Here is a 25,027-nt window from a genome sequence, read left to right on the forward strand (position 1 = left end):
CTAACACTTTTTCCCCGGGGTCTTGGCTTATATTGTATATGGAGAAAGCTGCAGTAACATCCAGCAAACACTATTTCGTTTCAGCAGGACCTTCAAACCAGTAACAAAGATTATACTCCCAAAGTCATATTAGTATAGAGACAACAATATGGGAGGCTCTATTGCAACCTAGCTAACTCCTGAAATAATTCTTACCATCAAATATTTTCCACTCTGCTAAGTATGTAGCACTCGCAGCCACCCCCACCCCCCCTTTTGAATAGTTTAACTTGGTAAGGGCCTTAGTCCAAGCTATCCAAAATAAGTTTCTACTATTAATTCATAACACAGTAAACTCAGCTTACAGTAAAGCAACCAGGGGTTTCACACGCATTGACAATCTCTAGTCTGTACTGATGCTGCTCAGGATTGCCCAGTGATTGGGGCTCTGGCGTAGGATTCGGGAGAATGGGTTGGAACTTGTCACGACCTTCCTGTTTGGCCTTGGACAAAGCTCTTAGTCCCCCTCTGTGCTTCAGTTTCCCATCTGTAAAATGGAGAGAATAGTATTTCCCTGCCTCCCAGGGATGTTGACAAGAAATGCATTAAAAATTGTGAGGCGCTCAGATACTATGGTAACAGGAGGGGGGGGGGGTACCTGAAATCGGTAGAAACTAGCACAGCACCACTGTGCTGTAGAGGGTAAGCACATTTCCCAGTCCATCCAGAGAATCAATACTACGACGACTCTGTTGCCGGTGGGAGGGCACAGTTTCTAATTCCTCCTATCTTGTCAGACCTGTAGAAGGGCCTTTTTGTCCCCATAATCTGACTTGGGTCACTATTTACTTACTCTACAACCCCTAACAGGAAAGTCATACTGGTATTTTGGATTCTTAGAGTTACCATATGTATTTTCCAATTTACTTTTACCCTGCTTTGGACAAACAGTGGAGGCAGTGTGGTCTACATACTAACTGAGTTTGTAAAATGCAGCATAAACTCATCAGGACAGGGTAGAAATGGAGCTATATTCAGCTATTGGGCATTCCCTTGGGAACTACTGCCAACTGGAACAATTTAGAGCAGCTCCCGGGCTGCTCTTACCTACTGGACAGAGAATCTGAGAACCATAACGAGCTCCTCCTTCACACCACCCCTTCCTGCTTTGCCACACAATCTCAGCAAACCAGAGACTTGGCTTTGGATCTGGATGGAGTTGAGGCCAGGGAAATAAACATGGGACCCCAAGCTGTCATTTTTACTAACGGCGGGCACCTCAAGGTCAGCCTGATATTCGGAAGAACTCAAGCTGGATTCTTTCTGCATCCTACATCAGTATCAAGCAATAAAGATTTGGAAAGTAGAATTTACAGGAAGATGATATGGCAAGGCAAATTAGAACTGATTTTTTAACTACTACAGCTCTATTGTCTCCACAGTGCTGATAGATTAAAATGATTTTTTTTTTTTTTTTACTACTATCAGCCACCAAAAGAGATATGACTCAGAAGACACTTTGGGAGCAGATCCAGGCAGTAACAAGGGGCTGTTGTCACAGCATTAGTTTTCTGAGCATAAACTACTCTTTAAATTCTTAACTGGACTGATAGAGTTAACTATCACTTTTAACATCATAGAATCATAGAACTTAAGATCAGAAGGGACCATTATGATCATCTAGGCTGACCTCCCGCCAGATGCAGGCCACAAAAGCTGACCCACCCACTCCTGAAATAATTCTCTCCCTTGACTCAGCTGTTGAAGTCCCCAAATCCTGATTTAAAGACTTCAAGTAGCAGATAATCCTTCAGCAAGCGACCCCTGCCCCATGCTGCGGAGGAAGGCAAAAAACCTCCAGGGCCACTGCCAATCTACCCTGGAGGAAAATTCCTTCCCGACCCCAAATATGGCGATCAGCTGTACCCCGAGCATGCGGGCAAGACTCTCCAGCCAGACACTCAGGAAAAAGACTTTCAATATCCCAACATTGACCCTCGGTACTAATTACCAGTGGTGGCACGTTATTGACCTATTGACTAAATCACATTATCCTATCAAACCATTCCCTCCATAAACTTATCAAGCTTAATCTTAAAGCCAGAGAGGTCCTTCACCCCCACTGTTTCCCTCGGTAGGCTGTTCCAGAATTTCACTCCCCTGATGGTTAGAAACCTTCGTCTAATTTCAAGCCTAAACTTCCCGACTGCCAATTTATATCTATTTGTTCTCGTGTCCACATTAGTACTGAGCTGAAATAATTCCTCTCCCTCCCTGGTATTTATCCCTCTGATATATTTAAAGAGAGCAATCATATCTCCTCTCAACATGAAAGCTGCACTCTGTTTCTTAAAACTGCCTCTCTCTGCACAAGTACACAACAAACAATTTCAGGGAGTTCTCCAACTTCTTAGCGTTTTTCTGACCCCTTGTGACAGGAAGAGGGCATTGCAACACCTAAATGAAAACTTTTCACAAGACAGCTAGCTACATTTCTTAGACTTCTATGTTGCTACTCATATTTACCTTTACTCATGGAGTGAGGAGACATACTAAATCCCAGCACTCAGACAAGTGCTACCTTCACAAACTCTGTTCCTGTAATCTATGATCTCCACAGAGAACAGCCTGACATTAAGCAAAGGAAGCAAAGGCTGAATATCAGGAAAGTCTGCCTATCAGTGGGGTCTATTAGTTTGCATTGTGGTCTCCCACGGGAAGCAGAAGTCTTGTCATTTGAATCATTTAAAACTGGACATTTTTTCTTCAGTCCCAGGGAACAAAGATGAACTATATGACCTAGTGGACATTTACTCTGGGTTGGCTCATCCTCACAAGATTTCAAAACTAAATTTTCTGAGTCTAAGACAGCAACACCCTGGCTAGTCTGTGAACCAGGGTTATCTAGAGGAGGTGGGAGAGGAAGGCAGCCCTTGTGATCTCACCAACAGGCATTCCTACACAACTCACTTTACCTTTGGGAAACCCTTAACAGTAGCCAACACCACCTCCACCCACATTCGCATGTTGATCAATGGATCCCAAAAGGGGGAACACAGGGGTAATACACCCTGATTTTACAAATATCTTTTGTACAAAACAGAAAGTATACCAGAGTGGCATTTTGTGGGCAGCAAAGACTGAATCAAGGGCACCAAATTCATTCTCACGCCAAGTCTTGGAAATATGGGTGTTCTAGAAAAGACCCATTGGAACATGTTATCTATGCCCTGCCTGGGTAGGAACAGCCCTTTCAGTATAGTCAGAAGTGTGCTGGAATGGTGCTTTCACCACTTCCTTTGGAAAACTATTCCACCATTGAAAAGCAGCTCCCCTTCTCCCCCCACCCAATGCTCAGTCTAGATTCCTTAGCTTCATTTCATCTTCTTACTCTTTATTATATCGCTTTTACAGCCCTAATCAATTCCTCTCCACTCTTGGTGTTAACGTCCTCGACTCACTTGCAGCTGTATTCCCCTTTAATGCAATATATTAAATCTAGTTTTGCCCAAGGGAAAGACAAATTGATGCTGTGACCACCCACCCTGCACTGCCAACCCCCCCGTCTGAAATTAACACACACAGTATGTGAGTTGACTAGAGAAGTCCCAGTTTGTATGGGTCTCCAATCTGTTTTATTCATTGCTCTGATGTGAATCCTGAAGTGACTTGACACAAGAGTGCCTCACAGGGAAAATTAACAATTCATCTCTGTTTATCTGGCCCCCTTGGTCAACGTAAAGTTGTCACAACTTCCATAAATCCCCAAAGCTAAAGAAATCCTCCAGTTAAACCTGTTATACCCCAGTTACAAATACAAGCAGAGGGGTCAAAGGTAAATGCTCCTGGAGACTAAGCTACCCGCACCTCTCTAACAGTAGCCCCTCCAAGTTGGTATTGAGGTATATTAGGGGGCTAGTCTGGGGAAGCTTGTATCTTTGCTGCCTATGCTGTGCCTTAACTCTGATGGCCTTAACTCCATTATACAGACATGGATTGATTATTCAAAGGTCCTAATATAGAAATAACTTTTGAGAATACATGCATGCACACATACAGTTCTTGAGACTCTAGTAGAGGTTGTTTATCCCCCTGACTAAAAACTCTCTTCTCCCCTCAACATGTGAGCTGCAGTCCCTCAAATGGGCAAACCAAAGGCAGAATAGAGTCCTAAAAATCAACCCTTTCCTCCCACCCAGAAACACACTTCCCCCTCTGTGCACAGACAATAACCCACTGCCCTCACGGCCTCCGCTAGCTCAAGGCCAGTGATTGAAGCAAAGTGTGATTATTATTCCACCTCACAAAATTGAGGGAATTTGAAGGGGGTGGGGGTTGGTAAACAAACACCATCTACTAGGAAAAGAGTGACACTGTTCAAACAAGGAGAACAGTTTATTCAAATTTGAACAGCAAAATACTCCATGTGATTCTTAAACCAGGATTGCAGATGGAAAGTGGGTAACTGATCATCTTAAATATTGGGGGCCTCTTTCCTGTAGGAGTCCCAAATGTCTTTTCCAGGAAGAGAGGTGAGCCAGGCATGCCCATTTTAATTAAAGTATTTGATTTCAAATACAATTTACAGTTCATCCCCAGTAGAAAGTGCACGTCACCTCACCTGGGAGCTTTCACAATGGGGAGCTGAGCTAAACTAGTATGACAAAGTCCTTCCTGTGTTCGGAGCTTCATTGGAATGCAGCGTGAAATATTCAGGGGTACTGATGTTCACAATAACTCATTCACCCCTTCAGGTCTGGCAGATGTCAACATCAGTGAGTACGGACCAGGTTACAACATCAGAGAGGGGATCCTGTGGGAAACTGGCAGAAGTTCTATCCCTATAGCAACAGCAGCATCAATTGTATATTACTTAGGGTTTGAACTAGTGAAAATTGCTATTTTCATCAGCACTTGGGACTATGTTATGCCAGACAGGGGCAGGCCGGTTGGATGCCAGGGGGAGCTCCAGAAGGCATTGTGCATCAACCTTTCCTTTGGTAGTGGTAGATACTAGATGGAATTGTCAGTAATAATGCAGAAGAGGCAGACAGGTTCGATAAATATTTCTGTTCTGTATTTGGGAAAAAGGCAGATGTATTCCTATCACGCGACGAAATACTTTCCATTCCAACAGTAACTCAGGGAGATATTAAACAGCAGGTCCAGATAACTTGCTGTCAAGAGTTTTTTTTAAAAGCTGGCCAAGGAGCTCTCTGGACAACTAGTCCAGATTTTCAGTAAGTCTTGGAATGCCAGGGAAATTCCAGAGAACTGGACAAAAGCTAATGTTGTACCAATATTTAAAAAGGGTAGGATAGCATGAGCCAGGTAATTATAGACTTGTCAACCTGACATAAAAACCAGGCAATATGATACTACAGCTGCTATAGGACTCTGTAGGAGTGTAACTCACCTCATAGTTGGGTATGACAGACGGCTGTCCTCCAGCCCTGCAGTGCTCTGCTTCTTCTCATGATGCAGCCCTCCATTCAGGTCACATTCATTCCCACCTCTTCTGAGGTGACAGAGTCCCCTGAATTATAGTCCAGTGATCTTACAGCAGGTCTTCAGCCCTCAGCTCTGGGCCCAGTCATCCTTACACCCCTGGTCTCTGTGCTTTCAATGGTCCTTACCCCTTGTAACAAGGTGTTTCACACCACCCTCCTCAGCGGCCATTAGGGAAAGCCAAGCCCTCCCTGTACTCAGGTTCCCAGTCCAGGGACGAGTAGCTAAGATCTGTTTCCTCAGACTCCTTGCTGCTTTGCCAGACTGCTTCCTACCTAGCCTTGTCTCTAGGCCAGTGGTTCTCAAACTTTTGTTCTGGTGACCCCTTTCACACAGCAATCCTCTGCGTGCAACCCCCCTTATAAATTAAAAACACTTTTTAATATATTTAACACTATGATAAATGCTGGCGGCAAAGTGGGGTTTGAGGTGAAGGCTGACAGCTCATGACCCCCCCATGCAATAACCTTGTGACCCACTGTGGGGGTCCCAACCCCCAGTTTGAGAACCCTTGCTCTAGGCCCCTTTCCCCGGACCCTTTGTGGGCTCTTTCAGCAAGCACCATTGCCCAGGACTTTCTTCCTGGAGAACCAGTTCCTGACTTTCATGGCCCACCATACAATTTCCATACCCAGATGTGGCCCTCGGGCCAAAACATTTGCCCACCCCTGATGTAGACTCTATGTAGATGCATTCAAATCAGTCTGTGGTGGGAGACAGTAATCCATGCGGACACTAACTCAGCATCCCATTGATTTCCCCATGAATTCTGCCCCACTTCTAGCTGCTGGCAGCCACAAACTTTCCCCATAGAAGGAACTGCAGATAGATAGTCAAACTTCAGGTAAGGGTGTATTTTCCAAGCCCATCTCATAGACTCTGACTTTAAGGTCAGAAGGGACCATCATGATCATCTAGTCTGACCTCCTGCACACTGTAGACCACAGTACCTCACCCACCCACTCCTGTAACAGACCCACAACCTCTGGCTGACTTACAAAAGTCCTCAAATCATGATTTAAAGGCTTGAAGTTACAGAGAATCTACCATTTACATTAGTTTAAACCTGCAAGTGACCTGTGCCCCATGCTGCAGAGAAAGACTAAAAACCACTATAGGGCACTAGCCCACTCCACTGGCCGTAAGTTTGAAAACCTCTGTGGCACATGTGAGTGGCTTGCCACCGGAAGCCTGGAGTAAAATATGCCATAATTGTAAAGTTCCTGAATGGCCACGTCCTCCAGAATGTGGAATGCCTGAAAATATGGAGAAGGCTTTGGTAATAAGTTCACCCCTGCCCAGAGATTTCCCCCTCAGCAAAGCTGATCTTCAATTTTAAAACAAAGCAACAATACATTTTAAACTTAATATTTTTGTGCATTCTTTTCACTGTGGTTAACTCAGGTGCATCCACAGAGCTGCTGGGAACTGAAGCGTTCCTCTCAGAGTACACTGAAGCTCAGTTTTATGGTATTATTTTTTGGCCCTGAGGTTCCCCAAGGCACTTTTGTCTGCAGATGCACAGACCTGTTTTGAAGTAATTGAGACACTAATGCACCGTTTGATGTTTGCATTTAGGCCTTTTGACCTCAGCTGCATCAGCACACGCCAGCAGGTCCCTCGGATTCAGAACTGTTACAAACCGGTCTAGTAGAAGTGTTTCCATGATGAACTTCTGGAGGACATTCTGGACAGGGCCAACAAGCAGGTGCAATACCAGAGGGAGAAGGATTTGCGGCCCGTGGAATGGCAGAAACAGGCTGCAGAGCAAGACGATGGAATTGCAGCGCATGAGGGGAGGCTTGTAGTGCAGTTTCTGGAGCTGGAACATCAGTTGAGAGAGGAAGATAAAGTGCAGCAGAAAGATCTGTTTGAGAGGCTGCTTACACTTATGGCCACCAGTGTTCTGGCTCCTACTGCACCTACACCCTGGCCTGACTCCCAACCATGCTACCATAGCCTGACTCCCAACCATGGTACCATGGGCTGCAGCCCAGGAATACTCCTAACAATTCCATGGTTGGGTGGCCTATGCAACTGAGACTTAGCAGCTGGACAGGGCAAATATGCCCCATGCAGTCCTCCAGCCCAGTGCAGGCCTTCACAGCTGTGGAGTGGCACTGTTTACAATAAATGTACAAGGAAGAGAATGGGGACACGCAAACATTAGGGGATGTATTTGTTGGCACTCTTCAATGTTTGATTTACGCACTTTGTTTTATTAATGGTTTTGATGTTGATTTCTTACTGGTGTTTTGGTGTGGCAATGGTAGCTGGCCTACCTGGCAATGGTTTAATATTGGGTTTGTTTGTTTTTTAAATACATCCATGTTCACAAATAAAGACCTATTTTATTAAAGATGTTTATCATCACATCACAATGTGTATTTCAAATAATAAAGAAACATACAGTAAGGGACAACCGGGAAGAAATAGCCAAGCAGTTTCCAAGTACTTTTATCTACAATCAATAGTGTAAATTCACAGTTTTTGCCACATGTCCTCCTCCCCACTGCGTAAGTGATCATGTTATCCCCAACGCCAATGGATGGCAATGAGCCCCTCTCCCCCAGTACACATACACTCATGTTTATAAGCAGTCATGTCATCCATAAGTATAATGCATGGCAATCAACTCTCCCCACCCATTTTATTGCATGATGTGGCCTCAGTTACTGTAAACATTGCTGTAACAATCCTAAACATGGTATTCTCCCTCTGCCATTGGTCAATGCAACTCCATAATGTGGGAGCACAGAGCATCCCTGATGCATGTTGCCCCAGCTCTGATGAGTGCACTTTCTGGCTGAGTGTACTGGTTCAGCAATCCTTGGCTGTCATAGCTCCATTTCAGGGGCAAATGGCTCATCTTTGGATTCACAAAGATTGCAAAGAGCACAGCAAGCCACAATAATACAGACGGCATTGATGACACCAATCCAAATGAGTCCATTACCAGCCCCATTCTGAACCTGCTAAGAGTGTAATTGCACCTCTTGAGATCAGGGTATGGTTTCATAAGCCAATGTGAAAGGAGGTACATGGGGTCCCTCAGGATAAGAATGGGGACAGTAACTCTGTTTATGACAAGGTCCTATGGTGGGAAGTGTCCTGCCTATGAATGTAGACAATCATCAGAAACCCCCTAGTATCGTGAACTTTTCCAGTGCAGCCCACGTTGGTGTCCATAAATCAGCCTGTGTGTGACAGTGGAGTAGGGCCATTTATGGTTTATGTGCTCATGTCCCGATACAGTTTGGAAACCCCATTCTCTCATAACCAGCAGTTACGTCAAGGCTGTTGTTTATGCCCACCATCTTTGGTGGAATTACACACCAGATTGCCTGAGAAACCTCCCCCACCATCTTACCCTCAGCTGACTTTCCAATGCCAAACTGGTTAGCAAGAGGCCCTTAGCAATCCAGGGTAGACAATTTCTAAATGATAGCAACCCACTTCTGGAGCGATATGTCCTGATGCTGGAAAGTCAGGGCAAGCTGGTCGCAAAGGTCCAAAAATGTGGCTTTCTTCATGAAAAAGTTTTGGAGCCACTGCTGGTCGCCCCAGGTCCACATGATGATGAGATCTCATCAGTCTGTGCATGTGGCCCTGCTACAGAAGCACCAATCTACATCTGGGGCATCAGCAGTTATACCAAGAGTTACAAACAGCATCAGCCAGTTCGAGTCTTCCATGCCTGTATTATTCTCATCCTCTGTCAGAAACCTTTGGTAGATCAGAGGCAGCCACTGGAATGTCCACCAGCATCTCGTGGATGATCTGCCCATTTCCTGAAACTGAAGTGGAAAGCCCAAGCAAGAGAAGCCCTCCAAGTGGTGACTTCTCCACATTGCTGGCTCTGGTAGCCTCAAGAGAGGTTAGCAGGATGTGTTGGCAGCTTGCAACCATTTCCTGTAACATGCAGGATGGAGAGTCAAGTTTTCCTACACTGCACCACGAGCCAAGGCCTACTGAGACCATAGCAGGGGAGAATGCTAGGAAGCCTGGGATATGGTAATTTGACTTGGATCTTCATGGGGATGCTGGAGTCAAGGTTTGGGGGCCAGGTCCAGAAACTGTAAAACCTTTGATCACCAATGACTGGAGATGCTCCAGCCCTGGGCTTACAAACTCAGAGTCTGCAGACTTGAGTCTCACTAACCCTGACATACCCAGATGCCCCAACTGGTCTTTGTCAGAAGTTCCTCTGCATCTTTCACAAGAGCCAGATTTTAGCCTTGGTCAAATCTAAATGTGAACAATTCCATTTTGTTTCAATAAATTCCATCTACCATCTAATAGGATATTGTATTCTTTATTTCCTGCCAACATCATCATGTAACATTGCTTTGTCCAGTCAAACACTTGCAGCATTATACACCAGGAATGACTGCATTTCAGTAGTGGGTGATGTAATGATTAACTCAAGCTCTACTTTTTCTAACACACACACACACATTTACTTGGGGGGGGGGGGGTAGGGAAATGTTTTAAGTTGTCCAAGCATGTTGTTTTAGAAAAACTGTGCATTAAGTATACACAGAGTTATACATAAAACTCCAAGACTGTTATTTTTATTTGTATTTCATTAGAGCCTCAGTGGCTTCAGCAACATTGAGTTAGAATAATTTTCCAAATGAACAGATCATGAGACTCTTGTGCGTGGCTCTGCCAAAACAAGAGCATTTGAGATTGCCATGAAGGATCTGTTGAGATCACTAGTTAGATGAAGTTGAGTGTATATAATTTCAGTCTCTATTGGTGATGGAAGTGAATGCCTTATGGATGTGTGCTATTCTCCCTGCAGATTCCTCCTTTATTTACATGTTTTTAAAGAGGTTGGGTAGGCTGGCCTCTATTGCCATCTGAACCGCCCCTCCTGAAGTTTTCATGTGTGTTAATTTTCAGAAACTGTATTGTGCAATCCCAGGAGGGAAGGGTAAATAAGATGTTATCACACTATCTCGTGATCAGTCAAACAACCCTCTTATGTAATCAAATGTATCCCCACCAACAACTATACATGTAAGCTTTGTTTTAATCATTATCCTGTTCTTGCTTCAGCAAGGCGTCTGTGATGGCAGAAACGGTTAGTCTCCGTCTGAGAAAGGAAAGGTGGACACAGACTGTTGATGCTTCTACATAAAACAGATGCAAACACAGAGCAATTTTAGCATACCTCGATAGACAGCCAATAGGTCCTGCTGTGTCCATGACAGAGTGCGGCAGAAAACAGGCAATCTCTGCCCTTTGATTCTGCTATTGGTAAATCATTAGGACCTGGAGAGCAGTTGCAGCTGTTTGTAGTGGGTGGATTTAAAACACTTACCACGCCTCCTCCCCCCCCCCCCCCGCCGCTCCCCTTTACCATCTGCAAGAAGAGCTCAGACACAAGCTGTGCCTCTGCCTGTTGCTCATCTGGTCTTTCGTATATATACACATGCATTTGCTGCATCTGCATACCAGTTACTGAGTCCACAGGCAATCTACAGCCATGGTAAGTCACGGCTTCGCAGGCCAGACTTTGCTTTGCAAATAACAGCTATGCTATTTGGAAAGGCGGAAAGGTTTAAGCCAGCTGCTCTATTGTACAAGAGGAGGGAGAAAAGAACAAAGCTTTATTCTTCAGTAATGACTAACCCAGGCAAACCTATAGGCAGCTGCTCCAGTACTAAGTGGGTGTTCACCAATGGGAATCTCTCGGGGGGTGTTGTTGGGCTTCCCTTTCTGCAAAGCAGTTACAAATATGAGTAGTCCCCATTAACACTCCATCAGAGATGCAGCATCCACTGCAATCACTTTATCTTGTGAACCACATTGGTACAAATTTATAACACCGCTTGGTTCACTTATATACAGCCCCACTGACTCTTGCATAGAAAACCTTTGCATTTTTTCCCCCAGCTGCATAGGGCCAGGGCTCTGGTACAGCTAAAGGGATGCTGCAGGTTGGACTTGTATCTTATTAACAGAGCTCCATGGGATCCCAGGCTTAGAATAACAGAAATTACAGATCAGGGCTAAGGGGAATGGGCAGAGCTCTACAATAGCAGAAGATGCTGCATGTCAGGGTTGAGATGCACTGCTCTGGTCACATTGGTCATTTGCTGCCCTGCTTGCAATATATCTACCTCTAGCCAGTAATATTGGCTTCTCACTTTCATAAGCACCAAGCAAACTCTAAAAGGAAATTGCTGGATTTGTGTATGTCTTTTTTTTCTTCTTCTTCTTACGGTTCACATGAAATTGCAAAGACTAGTCGAGTTGGTTTCTGTGCACCATTGTGTGGCAAGTCTGCTGTTTTGGACAGGAATAAACAACATGGCTGCTGGAAAATCCAGCAAAACATTTTAAGATTTATTAAATTAGCTGTAATGGGAAACATGTTTTAACCAGTGAGAGCATGTGGAAGGCATTAGCTGGCAGTACTGACAAAGAAGCAGCCTAGTGGGGCCAGACTTCAGGACAGAAAACTAGGACACTTCTAATACTGTCTAAGCGGGAGAGGAGGCTGCACAGGAGCATTTGGGTTTAAGAGAACTCAAGCAGCTTTGGTAACTAGGAGGAGGGCAAGTTTGTGTGCCTGTCATGACGGGAGGCAGCAGGAGGATTCAGAAGCTAAAGATTACTGGGACCGACATAAGGCTATGCCCTATCCTATAGCAAGTTCTAGCCTTAATGAGGGAGACTGGCTTTACTGTTTTGCCTCTTTGCCCAAACCTGCTATGGCCCCTCACCCTGGCTTTGAGCTACTCAGACATGCAATTGTGTCTGGGATACTCCCAATTGTAAAGATAGGATTTAGAAAATCCCATAGCTTCATTACAGCCTTAATTCAATAGGGAAGTAAAGTTCAGTGCAGAAGCAGCTGGATCCAGAGTCACAGGTGAAGGAGGGTGAGCTGCCTAAGAACTGCCAGGCTCAGATACACTGGTAGGCCAGGGGAAAGTCAGCCAATCCTGTTGGAACAAGAACACGGTTCATTTCAGTATAGGCAACTAGGGCATACCTGCAGAACTGAGGACCTGTCATCCACCACAGTGCATTTTATGGTGATGCAGTTTCTGTTACAACAGCTGCTGTTTTGTAAGAGACCATTGCACAGTGGGGGAGGGGAAGCATGGGTGAGGAGACCATAAGGGTCATGTTCCCATAATAAAGGGGAAAGTACACCTGTACCCTGCTTAGTCATCACTAGCTTATCTTGTTTTCATCATAGTCCCTCCCCACTGTAATGCTTGCCTAGCAGCCTGACGCACTTCCATAGTGACAAGACTATTAACCTGTTCACAGCTGTTCAGGCATCCAGGTGTCTCTAGCCATTTTACAGCACACAAAGAGGAAAGCAATAGACCAATTAGAGCCACACACTGGCCAGACAGTTCTTCCTCCGCTGTTGCAAGTCAGATTGGAGGAATCGTACTTGCACTCCTGCCTGGCAGCCTGGAGCCCTAACCACTAGATTACCAGGCAGCCAGAAAACATTTCAAAGTGTTGAAATAACCTAAGTGATTCTCCCCCCACCTCACTCACAAACATGCAGCATATGGGGTGTGTTAACAGCTTTTCCCTTCTAGCTAGTGTCTATGCCGCACGGGAGAAAGTGTCTGGTTCTGATGGCGTTATGGTAAGTCAGTTTCCACCCCGCGTTATCCTGGTTGCTAAGATACCTAGAATAAGCTTATCTAGAGATCACACAAAGGGCATTGGCTGAGGTTTTACTGTGCTGAGCAGTGTTTACACTGCATCTTCAATAATAATAATAAAAAATCCCTGCCTCAGATCACACAACAAAGCAGCCTGATGGGGGACAGGGCTGAAGTGAGCAACAGAAATACAGGGCTACCATTAAAAAGTAATGCTTTTGTGAGCAGGGAGGGTGCTTGTTGGTTGACAGGTACAAGGAATGCTTTCACAAAATACATTTTGAATGAATCACACACCTTAAATTGTACCTGACATTGATCGGTATCTCAAGAGAAGTTATGAAATAAATTCAGTAGCATCACATTTAACCTAGTGTTTCATCTTGCAGTCTGATACAGTTTATCCATAGCCCATCCACTGGTTTTAAGTTTGGGTGTCACTATAGCGTACACATACCTGTACCTCATCATAACTGGTTAGTGGTACATTTATGATAAATCTTGTATAGCAGAGGATTATAGTGTGCCTTTGCCTACATGCGTAATTATAGTCCAGTGTGCTTAAACATGGGCTTTCAAAGCGTTTCCATACAGAATGGCTTGTGGAGTACAAAAATAGCCCCCAAACACACACAAAAAGAGAAACCCACAATACTAGAGAAATAGTATCTGCTCAGTGACCAGCCTTTTGGGCTCTGCATCCTCAGACTACCTGAATCAGAGAAAACCATGGTTCTATTTCTTTGTGCAGATGATTCAGAAAATAAATACTAGTATAATTGACCAAAGACTAAGACGACAGAGGGGAGTTTAGATTGAATAACATGCTCAAAGTAGCACACACAAAATGCACCATTTTAAGCAGCTATCAAAGTTTGAGACTCTCCCAAGGCATCCTGGCTATTTACCATTTAAGATTCCACATCTTACATAAGTGTGTGTAAGCAATTAAAAAAATACATCAACTTCAGCCCCAGTGAAGCTAGGGTTTTTAAAAGGCCCATTATAAAACAGAGTGTCATCTAATCTGCAAGGATTTGGGTTGCTGAAATAAGGCTCTGACACCAGCTCACCTATTGCTCCTGCCCTGTTCAATAGGCCCAGGATAGGTGCTATTGGGCAACTCCCACTTCTCCATTTATGCTCATCTCAAACTGAAGCATGCTCCAGTTTATCTTGGCTGACTTACTCCACCCAAGCGTGGAGTCATGAAGAACGGCAGAATTATTCTAAAAAACAGGAACAGCTTTAGCCAACAATAATGAAAGACAATGCAAAATAATCACTCCTCCTTCCCAATTTTGGGTCACAAATAGCCTCCCTTTATTTACTGGTTAGATGGAAGAGGCATTCTGAAACTTCTGCTGTAATGTAGGAGCATAATATGGAAAAGTTTAAGCACTGGTTTAATCTGACCAATCACAAAATGTTCCTCCCAAGATCCAAAGACACCCAGGGAGAGCAGAGTGGGGGAAAGCAATTGCTTAAACATTAACAAAGCAACAAATCTGTTACTATGAAATGGTTTTTCCATTCATGCAACTTTCCCTATACCCTCCTGGAAGGAACACACTGCAGTTTGGGTAGGATGGCATATTGCAGCCAGCTTTCAAAGTAAATAAATCTTGGTTAATTTGAGGATTCCCTCCCCTAACTTTGAAAGGGGCATTCTGTACCAAAGCTGGAGTCCAGATAGATCCTTTTGTGGAGAGTACTGGATTGCCTTTTCTTCCCTTCTGAAAATTTTTCAGTTACACAGAACTCGTAAATATCTATCCCGCTGGATAATTTAGTATTAGTTGAAGTTTAAAGTATACTTGTTTGGGAGCCTCTCAGCAGTACATAGCAGAGATGGTTCACATCATACAGCCATCACTCATTTTAGCCCAGTTTGTAGTACATGGTGAAGGCAAGCTCAGCCCTGAAATGACTAGAGTGCTGCAGGTCCTGACCAAGAAGCATTGGTAACCGTAAAATAGCCTAAGGGGCTTAAGTTACTAGGTGGGTGTTTCAGCTCATGACAGAAGTAAGGAAAGCCTCATTGCATGTATACTTTATCTGTGCCTCACTGATTTGAGTACCCACTTTCTATTTATTCAGAGAAAGGAAGTCTTACCTCTGCTCAAGCAAATGTCAACAGCCTGTGTCTTCTTGGTCCATTCTTCGAATTTTTATTTCTCTCCTAGGCAGGAAAAGCCCACAGGTTGAGCACTGATGAGAGGGAGCAACTGCTGCCAAACCTGAAAGCCGTAGGGTGGAATGAAGTGGAAGGGAGAGATGCCATCTTCAAAGAGTTCCATTTCAAGGACTTCAGTCGGGTACAGAAACTGACACCTACGTCCATACTGCCAGTGGTCTGCATGTCAGTTTAGGGATCTCACCCAGGAAGTTAATGCTTATTTTATTTAAACTGTTTTAATATGTTCATAGATGTTTAGACCAGAAGGGACCATTCTCATCTGTTCTGAACACTTGCATATCAGAGGCCATAGAATCTAACCCAGTAATTCCTGCATCCAGTTCATAAGCTTCCGGCTGAGCTAGAGTATCGATTACTGAAGACATCCAACTACTCAACCAGTCAGTCAGTCTGTTTTTTGCAGAACTTTTCCCCACACAAAGAGGTGGACATCTGTGGAAATCTTAGGCAAATGCAATGTAGTGTTAGGCAAGTTTTGTGTTTGCCTGTATTCCCAAAAAGGAAAGGAAGTTAATTCCATCAAGGATATGCCAACCATAAATAATTGTGAGCCACCACTAGAGTTGGCTTACAACTAACTTGTCTTTTGTTCCTTCTGGGCAGGCCTTTGGGTTCATGACCAGAGTCGCTTTGCAGGCAGAAAAACTCGACCACCACCCTGAATGGTTCAACGTTTACAGCAAGGTAAAGGATGGCAGTGGGCAGTTAGATCTCATAACATGGAAGGTGCTTCAGATTTAAGAATGGACAAATAGTATAACGTTTTTTGTTTGTAGGACAAAAGGGCCTGAGTCATGGCCCAGCATCCTAAGGTGCTATGGCAATACAAATAAATAACACTTAGCAGTTCCTTCTGTTAAGAGTGAGGAGGTTGTTTACATGTAGTGAGGCAAGACATTTTTGCACTCTGTCAGACAATTGTATAAGTCATGCCTATCCTCAGTAATAGTATCGTAGCATCACAATGAAGCTCTAGTAGTGGATCCAACTCACAAAAGTTGGAGTGCCATGAAGTTTGCACCCATCTCTTGTTTCTGCTGTCCCACTATTAGAGATTTTATGGGTACTGCTGGGGAAAAAGTAATGGAAGTACTTAACACTACTTCAGATAGACAACCATTTACAATGTTGGGATAAGTTTAGAATATGGCTGCTCTTTCCATCAACTGCAGGTATTTTTGTTTTGTTTTAGGTTCACATTATCCTGAGCACACATGAGTGTGCAGGCTTATCTGAGCGGGATATCAATCTGGCCAGTTTCATAGAGCAAGTTGCAGCTTCTCTGTCTTGAACGAGGCTGGGAGTACATAAGCCTGAATTGGCTGAACAGCCACCGTCTCCTCTCTCATTCTTAACACTGTAGTTAGAACCATTTGCCGGTTCCACGCAGTTCCTGATCCAGGCAGAAGACAATGCTATGCTCAGCTCCTCTTCCACCACAGCTCAAAGTTTCAGAGGGAATAAGCTGTCCTAGCGTAAAAATACTTCCTACTTTTCAGTCACCAGGAGGAAAGTTGCCTTTTTTATTTGATCTAGCGACTACCAGTGTAAAATTGCTTGACCTCTGGCACTTTTGGCATATCTGGCCTTTAGCGGATGAGAGTAATATTATACAACTGTCAGTGCAAGCAGTTTGAGTTTATTGTTACCCAGACAGTTGTGTGCTTGCTTCTTACTTTACAATTATACTGTTTTTTTTCTACAGTGAAGCCTATGCCCCCTGGTCTCTTCTGTTAGCAGACCAGTATCTGTGATGTGCAGTTTGGTTACATTTGTAAGCTTTGTTCAAATAGTATTATATCAGGTATGTGGGGTTACCTGTGTTACAACTGGCCATAATACAGAGCTGGGAGCCAGGAATGTCAGCTGAAAATATCTAAGTGTTTACAATAAAGTTCTCATAACATACCAGTTGTCAGATTGAAGGGAGCATTCACTGACTGAACAAACTAAGTTGAAAAAACGAAGCAAGTTATTCATATTTACTCTCTCCTCCCGTTCCTCTAAAAATTCACTCCACATGTCTCCAGGCAATTGCATGGGGAAGGCTTCCTGAGGCATAACTAACTTCTGGAGCAGTTGCATGTGCTTTTATACGTCTGTACCTCAAAGTGAAGTGGTCAAAAAACTACAAAAAACGGTGTCCAGAAGGGGACATCATGAAACAGAGCTGGTAAAGCTAGTAGTAATAAATATCCAATAATTCTAAATAGGGAAAGGTATCCTTGGCTCACAGGGTTTGAAGACTGAGTATTCAAGATTGTACTGTAGGTGTGGTAGGACTCTGAAAAACAGGAGAACATGTAAAAGAGCATAGTGCAGTGTTTAGTATAAAGGCACTCTGCCTTTAAGCCAGAGTATGATGAAAGCAGTTTGACTCTAAGGATATGTCTACACAGCAATTAAATCCCGTGGCTGGCCCGGCTCAGCTTACTCAGGCTGGCGGGGTTCCGGCTGCAGGGCTGTAAAACTGCTGTGTAGACGTTGGTGTTCAGGTGCTGCTGTCCAAGCTCTGGGACCCTGAGAATGGGGGAGAGGCTTTTATTCCAGCATAGACTTCCCCTAAAAGGTATTTTGGCACTGTAGTACTGTCATCTCTCATGGATGCAATAAAATTTGATTTTGTCAAGGCAAAAACCACAAGACCAACATTCTAAGAGGAGCTCTACAAGTGGTGGACTCAGGTCTAACCCTTATATTTGTCGAACGCCAGAATTCACTATAGAAAATCCATAGCTCCTTAATATAGCCTTCCTTTAATACCCTTAAACACCACGTGTTAAGAGCAGTCACAGTCAATGCCCTTATCTGGGCAGCAGGAAGAAAAGCAGTTGCAAAGCTGTAATTCACATTAATGAACAGGAAACCACACCAATGCACAAGCCAGGAGCAGTGGCCTAGGCCATGTACCAGCACTGAAAAGACACCACCTCCCTGCAAAATCATGGCTAGATCACCAAGGATTCCGGCTAGTGGTTTAGAAAACCCTTCTTCAATAAATACAGTGGGCTTGGATAATTAAGTGAACCATTTTAATACAAAAAGAGCTCTCCACTACAACATTTTGCCATCTCTTCAATAATTTCAGTCTACAGAGTTTTAACCAGTAATAGGCGAGAGTGAATGTTACAGAATATCACCATCAGAGCAAATGCTGCCCTGGAGGCTCCTTAAAAACAATGGGTGCATATTTAATGTGTGTCATTCTCATTATATGTATTTTAAATCTTTTTGAAAGCATCAAGAAAGCGCAGCTGGAATCAATGGCTCAGCAGTATCCACTGCACCCTGACACTTCACATAGGATATAGTGTCCCATTTGGCAAATAAAGGTCAAACATCTGCAAGCAGCTACCTTCCTTGTGAGCCCTTCACAGGCACATTAATTCCTCTCCACCCTGAAACATTGCCAGTGTTTAAATACCTTGTTTGGAAAAAAAACAAAAAAAAAGCCACACACACACAAAAACACACTTACAGGAAGATGGAATTTGATATTTTGGGAACCTCCTGCCCCTAGAAAGTACCATCAAGTTTCAGATTACAATCCACTCTGTAGAGTTTAAAACCCAGTAAATAATGTATTAATGTCATCATTTTTCTAAAAACAGTATGCATGATAAAGCTGATACAGATTCTATATTAAAATGACAAAGGCAAATAAAGACTGCATACTAGTAAAATACAGTGTGCAGAACAGATTACATTTACAGTCTAGATCAAATGTACATAAAACATAATCCAAGAGTCACAACCATTAAAACAGTACATGAAGCCCAAAATGGAGAACACGGAGACAAATACCTCTTCAAGTACATCCAAAAAAAACCCCCTGTGAATTGAAACACTGATTTGTTAGCCCCATGTAATTCCTAGGGAAGAAGATGAGGAGGATTGGAGAGGGTTTTTTAGAACTTTTTTCCCTTTTTTTATGTCTGGATTGGAAGTCAACTATCAAAATAGCTGGGAATTTATATAAAAGATCCCTTTCCAAAGCACAGTATATTGTGAAAGATGTAGTGATCCTCAGATGGCAGGATGCTAATTAGTAGGTCCAATACATGTTGACTAAGTCAGCAAGACACAAATGGAGTATCTGGCAATTTGAATTAACTGTTTCAAGAAGAGGGCTGAAAAGAATTCTCTGAGTAAGTAGGTATGTGCCCACCTTATCTTACTGAAATCTGTAAGATGGCTAAGATGTACTGACTCAGAGTACAGAATAGCAGATATATTTTAAAAAGAGAATATCCTTGTCCACAGACTTTGAACCTAGCACTAAGCTTGCTTTAGCAATGGCTCGTAATTCACTCTCACTTTGCATAGCTACTGTGCGTTTCAGACATGTTGAGTCACTCAGGAGCAGTTTGGATGGAAGCAAATCCAGTACTGGGGGTGAAGGGGGGCCCTTCTTTAAGATTTACAGCTTTTTTTTTTTTCCAGGAAGTATTGCATAATGCAACCACCTCTTTTGAGAGTTGTTTGCATTTGAAGTGCCTAGAATATGCAGAAATGGCTCAAAAGAACGAGTATTGGAAAATGCACTCCACCCTAATTATAAGGCTCTACAGGGCTAACCACACCAATGATTAGCATCAAAAGCTTTTCTAGTTTGTTCAGGGGGCTGCAACCATTTTACAAGGCTACTCAATGCAGTCTGCATAAAGAACAAAGTAATGCAAAAAAGTAGGGAAGGTGGGGCTAATTCTTGATAGAGACCCCCTCCTTAGAACCCAAGACCTTCATACCTTCAATATTAATTAGATCCCACCATAACACCTCACGCTCAGCACTGTATCAACACCTTTATAACACTGAAAACACTTGGCTCAATAAGACTATTACATTGAGGGTGGAGTGTACTGTACCTGAGTCCAATTTGCTATGGATTATTTTCAACATAGTACCATAAGGAGATGACCATGGCAACATCACAGTCAGCAGCTGATCCATCATACTCTTCCTGAAGTCTCAGGAAAAGCTGGAACAGTGTCAAGGCACACTGGTGAATGCCCGTTGAAAATGTGCCTTAAAAGAGAGTCAGTGCAAAGAGCAGCCAGAAACCACTACTTTCTTTTACAAAAGTCATCTCTTCATATTAAACCATGGTGTAAAAATAGTTAACTTTGGTGCCATATGTTTGCACATAAATCCCCAGCCATTACACAGAGCAAGGCTCAACTGACTTCACTGCAGCATTTTAGGATAGTGCAAAACCTTCAAGTTACATATAATAAAATAATAATTTTGCTCTCCTCCAGAGTTGTGCAAGATACAACAGCATTATGGGTGGCAATGTAAAAGTTCTAGAACAAGAGGCAGGAGAGCAATGATACTGTATAAAGAGTGGTTCTTGCGGAGTACCTTCAGACTCTTTCCCCTACCCTACTCGTTTGGTTTAAAATGAATTTTCTACTTCTACTGTAATTTATACAAGACTCAGGAAGAGTTGCTTACATTAAGAAAGTCATCCAAAGAAATTACTATCTATAAATTGACAATTGTATCTAACTGGATCTCCATATGTAGAGAATTCAAAGACTGGATTGGTGAATCAATAAAAGGAACGACCATCATGTTCAGAGTTAGCAAGATATAATCCCCCATGACACAATTTGGTAAACACGGTTTCCTACAGTAGTTAGCAGTATGGTTGGAGGAGTCACTGAATACTTGTGTTCAATTCACTTTCTACCTCCAACTTCTGGGGAGGTTGCCTCAGTGTCTCTATGTTTCAGACAATTACAGAGAAACCAAATTCTAGTGGGGCATTCACTATAAAAAGATCCACAGCTTTTCTTCCAGGAAAAGAAACGGTACGGAATAAACAAAGACAGAATACCTGAGGAGTTAGGGGGTTGTGGAATGGACATTCAATTGCCATAACAATGCCATTCCACCCAAGCTTTTAGGACTAGTCTTGGTAGCTAACTAAGGTGATACAATAGAAAAATTAAAACTAAACCAACTATTGAGAAGTGACAAAGACAGTTAAATTACTCAAAAGTTGATTTCAGAAAGTAGAGGGATGAGACAAAGAGAAAGGGGAGGAAAGTTCAGTAGAGAAAGCTGCCCCCTGCATTTTCAGGATCAAAGACAGTAGCTTAGTATGATCTCCTTCCTCCAGGAATTCAGAATACCACCTCAGAGCTGGCTGGCAAAGTACCAGTTACTACATTCAGGAGTGTCCAGGAGAACCGTTCATGTGTTTGTCACTAGAAGGGACGTCTGTGCTATAGAGGCAGTCCAAGTATGCATGAGAAATCTCTGATACCATGTTCCTGTCTGGGATGGACTGCGCCATTCCATAGATGGCACCCTATGGTTAAATAAAAAAAAACAAAAAAAAAATTACTACACAGGAAAACTCTTTCCCAACAGGGATGTGTGAATTTAGAGATTTAATCATTTCAATCCAACTTCACTCTTGTAGTACAGGGTCTCCTTACCATGCCAGTAGTCTTGGCTTTAGGGTCCTTCATGATCTCTAAGACACAGTCTCTGACATCCTCCAAGAATTGTTCTGCAATGCCAGGTTTTGTGTGCAACTGCGTAATGCAGAGATGGATGCTAAAAGCAAAGGGGAGAAGAAAGATAAGCCATTTCACAATGGAAAGGGCAGAAAACTATTCCTTACATTTTCAGAGTAACTAGGAGGGTTTAAGTCATGCTAGTCCCCTTGACTGATGAGGCCCCTTTGAAAATTTAAGGTATAACCTGTTGGGCCTGCCAGCACCCATACTTAGGTGTTCTAAAGAATAATCAGGCTGACTGATTTTCGAAAAGCAGGTAACTCACTGCTATTGCCCCTTCAAATACAATAAATCCAGGGAGTTTCCCGGACTTTTGAAAGCTGAGCCCTTCTTTACAGAAATGGCAGTCACACCTCCCTCTGTAACCTCATCACATGTTGTTAAAGACCCACGCATCTTAATACATGTAACTATAACATCCCACCCTTCTCTAGCTAATCTTTCATCCTTCCCCTCAACACACACACTTTAGGAAATGCTTGTATGGATCTTCATAATATACTTCCCTCTACTTTCTTACATGCTTTGAAATATTTTAAAATCTCAACTCTGATAGCTATTAGTAGTATCTGAGCTAGCACCCATTGAAATGAATGAGGCAGCTAACACCGCAGAGCTATTGTTTCAGCTTCTCTACAATCTCATCTCTACCGTAACCTCATGTTTTGAAGGTTTTCTTTAAAAGTGATTTTTTTTTTTAATTGCAAACTGAGAATCTGGAGAACAAGTGAGAGATCTGTCCTTGCCTCCCCCCTCAGGTACTGCTTCACATCCTCGAGGGGCATGTGTCCCACCCTTTGGGAAATTCTCACCAAGTTCTAGCAGACTGTTGTACGTAATCAACTTTTAACACAAGCTCCCTCAAATGCTCTGTAATTAGTGTGCATTTTCACTAGGAAGTGTGTACTTACCTTGTGTTAGCCAATACATGTTAACTAACGTGAAATAGAATTCTAGCAAGGACAAGAAAGTTTGTAGTTTTCACACATCACCTCAACCTGCTAGAGAGTAGTAGAAAGCCCAGCGTTTACCTTGACCTAATTCATGTTCAAGCTATGAACTGCCTTGGCTTCCTTAAGATTTTAATGTCCATGCTTTGATGAGCAGTGAGGACAAGGCCTAAATGTAAGTTGTTAGCAGATGTGCATAATCAACTCTTCACAAAGCCAGAGGGGCCATTTCATACATAGGACATAAAAAGCAACCATTTTGTTTACTCGGGCTATGCAGACAGCTCAAACACAGTAGGCTAAATGGGAATATTTACATATTGTAGAAATCCACAACACTTTGCAACTTTCTAGGCTTCCAGAAAACTCTAGGAACTAGTATAATTTAGGTTCCCCTCCAACTTTGCACCTCAGTGAGTTTTTTTTCTCTGTATTGTGCAGTTTGTTTGGTTGTGCTTGTTTTGTTTTTTTATGAACACATTTTAGAAGTCTGCTTTCAGAGACTCTTGGCTAAGGACTATAGACAACTACAATCTCCTGAAAACCAGAGATCTATCTCAACAGATAGTCAACATGGTGTAGAGACACATATGTGTGACTGGGTTTCAGGAACTCTGAAATTCTAATCCAGACTGCCATTGACTCTCTCTGACTTGATTCCCACCATCTGTAAAGTGAAGGTGCTATTTATCTACCTTCTGCACAGGGATGTTGGGAGAACTGGCTATAAGAAGTGCTGTAAAGTTGCTCTTCTTGGATCTAAAGGCATTTCTTGACCACAAGTGTATTTGTCCATCTGCTAGGCTACAATTGGCCTAAATTAATAGTTCCCATTTTGGCAGTCAACTCACCTTGACGGGAACTGCAGGACATTTAAGTTCCATCCTCTAGTGCTTAACAAATTTGACAGCCGATAGATGTCAAAAACATCTGATCCAATAGAGATGACAGACACCTCAGGTTTCCCAAAGATTTGGATGTTGTCAATTTTCCGCAACCTTGAAACAGTTAAAAGTGATTTATTTTTTCAACAGTAATAGAAGATAACTATTTTGTGGGCCTTCTCAGGCCCAGAGGGAGGGAATTCCATAGTGCTGGAGCCATAGAGTGAAAGATACAGACAGTATCCATGGCACCAAATCCCTCAGGAATGGGTAACGGTTCAGGGAATCAGTATGTAACTAGGACACAGCCTGTTAGCCTAAACTTAACCTATGCCCACAAAAGGTAGTTTTAGTGATCTACATTATCAAGTGCTGCTAATAAATCCACTAGAATAGAACCAAGATTATCCAAACCCCGCTTATCCAAAACAATCATGTTTCCCAAGAGTCTCAGGTACATAAGGATGACTATCTCCTGCCACTTCTTGTGGGGGAAAATGAACTTGTGTATTTACGATGTTTACTGAAAGGCAAACATTTCTCTCCCTCCCTCCCCCTGCCCAAGCTTTCTTATCAGGGGAGCCAATTCACTATGGAAGTTGCATGTTATGGTGAGACAGGAACAACTTGGTCACTCACTAGACACCCATGGGATGGTTACTGGTGCAAGACATTAATTTCTGGAAAATTTAAACCTTTCATTTAAAAAAAAGTTTAGCTCAAATGATTAACAGCAACCTGCTGAACAAAGATGCCATGTTATTTTCCTCTTGTAAGTCTACAGACAGCTTTAATGCCTGTGCTTGCTGCTCATCGCTCTGCCAAAAGCATCAGAACAAATCCTGTGGTAGCAACAAAACTGTCTAGAATTACATGGCTGCTGCTGTTGCAGCTAACCCCTCAGGAAAGCTATGAGACCAACAATCAAGAGCAGACAAATAGAGGCTGTGCAGAGAGTGAGGTAGCAAAAAGCACAAGCCCTTTGGGGCCAAAAAGCACCAAGGTTGTCTTCAGAGAGAACAGCTGCTTCTTCTTTCAGCCAGTGGAGTGGAAAGTTTCACGTTTCATAATCCATTAGCTAGTGGCTGATACAAAAGACAATGCCCCCAAAGCAAGGTTCAGGGACAGCAGTTTGGTAGAAATTCCTACACGTTTTTCCCTCCCCCAACCCCAAACTTTAAGCTGCAGGGAAGAGTTGTGTTTGAACCAAGGCATTATTGCTAACTTTGCTCTCAGAGATCTGGTCCCCTCCTCACCCTCATCCTTTGTACGAACTTATGGCTAGTTGGTGTTTGGATAAGCCCACAGCATATCAAGTAACACTGGA

General features: G+C 43.1%; 2 protein-coding genes across 3 annotated transcripts in view; one reads left to right on the forward strand and one right to left on the reverse strand.

Moving 5' to 3' along the window:
- Window positions 1–10,842: 10,842 nt before the first annotated feature.
- On the forward strand, window positions 10,843–17,241 carry PCBD1 (pterin-4 alpha-carbinolamine dehydratase 1). Its single transcript, XM_045023973.1, has 4 exons — window positions 10,843–10,984; window positions 15,320–15,451; window positions 15,937–16,017; window positions 16,526–17,241. Exons 1-4 carry the CDS (start codon window positions 10,982–10,984, stop codon window positions 16,622–16,624), a joined length of 315 nt encoding a protein of 104 aa, XP_044879908.1. The 5' UTR covers window positions 10,843–10,981; the 3' UTR covers window positions 16,625–17,241.
- A 1,107-nt stretch (window positions 17,242–18,348) lies between these two features.
- Window positions 18,349–25,027, reverse strand: part of SGPL1 (sphingosine-1-phosphate lyase 1) — a 52,224-nt gene continuing 45,545 nt past the window's right edge. For both annotated transcript variants that reach the window (XM_045023970.1, XM_045023972.1), the window contains 3 exons: window positions 23,668–23,814; window positions 21,783–21,903; window positions 18,349–21,652 (listed from right to left, as the gene is read on the reverse strand). In XM_045023970.1, the coding sequence (XP_044879905.1) occupies window positions 21,512–21,652; window positions 21,783–21,903; window positions 23,668–23,814 (409 nt within the window). In that variant the 3' untranslated portion in view covers window positions 18,349–21,511. The remainder of the gene's footprint in view (window positions 21,653–21,782; window positions 21,904–23,667; window positions 23,815–25,027) is intronic.

Source organism: Mauremys mutica, chromosome 7, assembly GCF_020497125.1.
Source record: "Mauremys mutica isolate MM-2020 ecotype Southern chromosome 7, ASM2049712v1, whole genome shotgun sequence".
Taxonomy (NCBI): Eukaryota; Metazoa; Chordata; order Testudines; family Geoemydidae; genus Mauremys; species Mauremys mutica.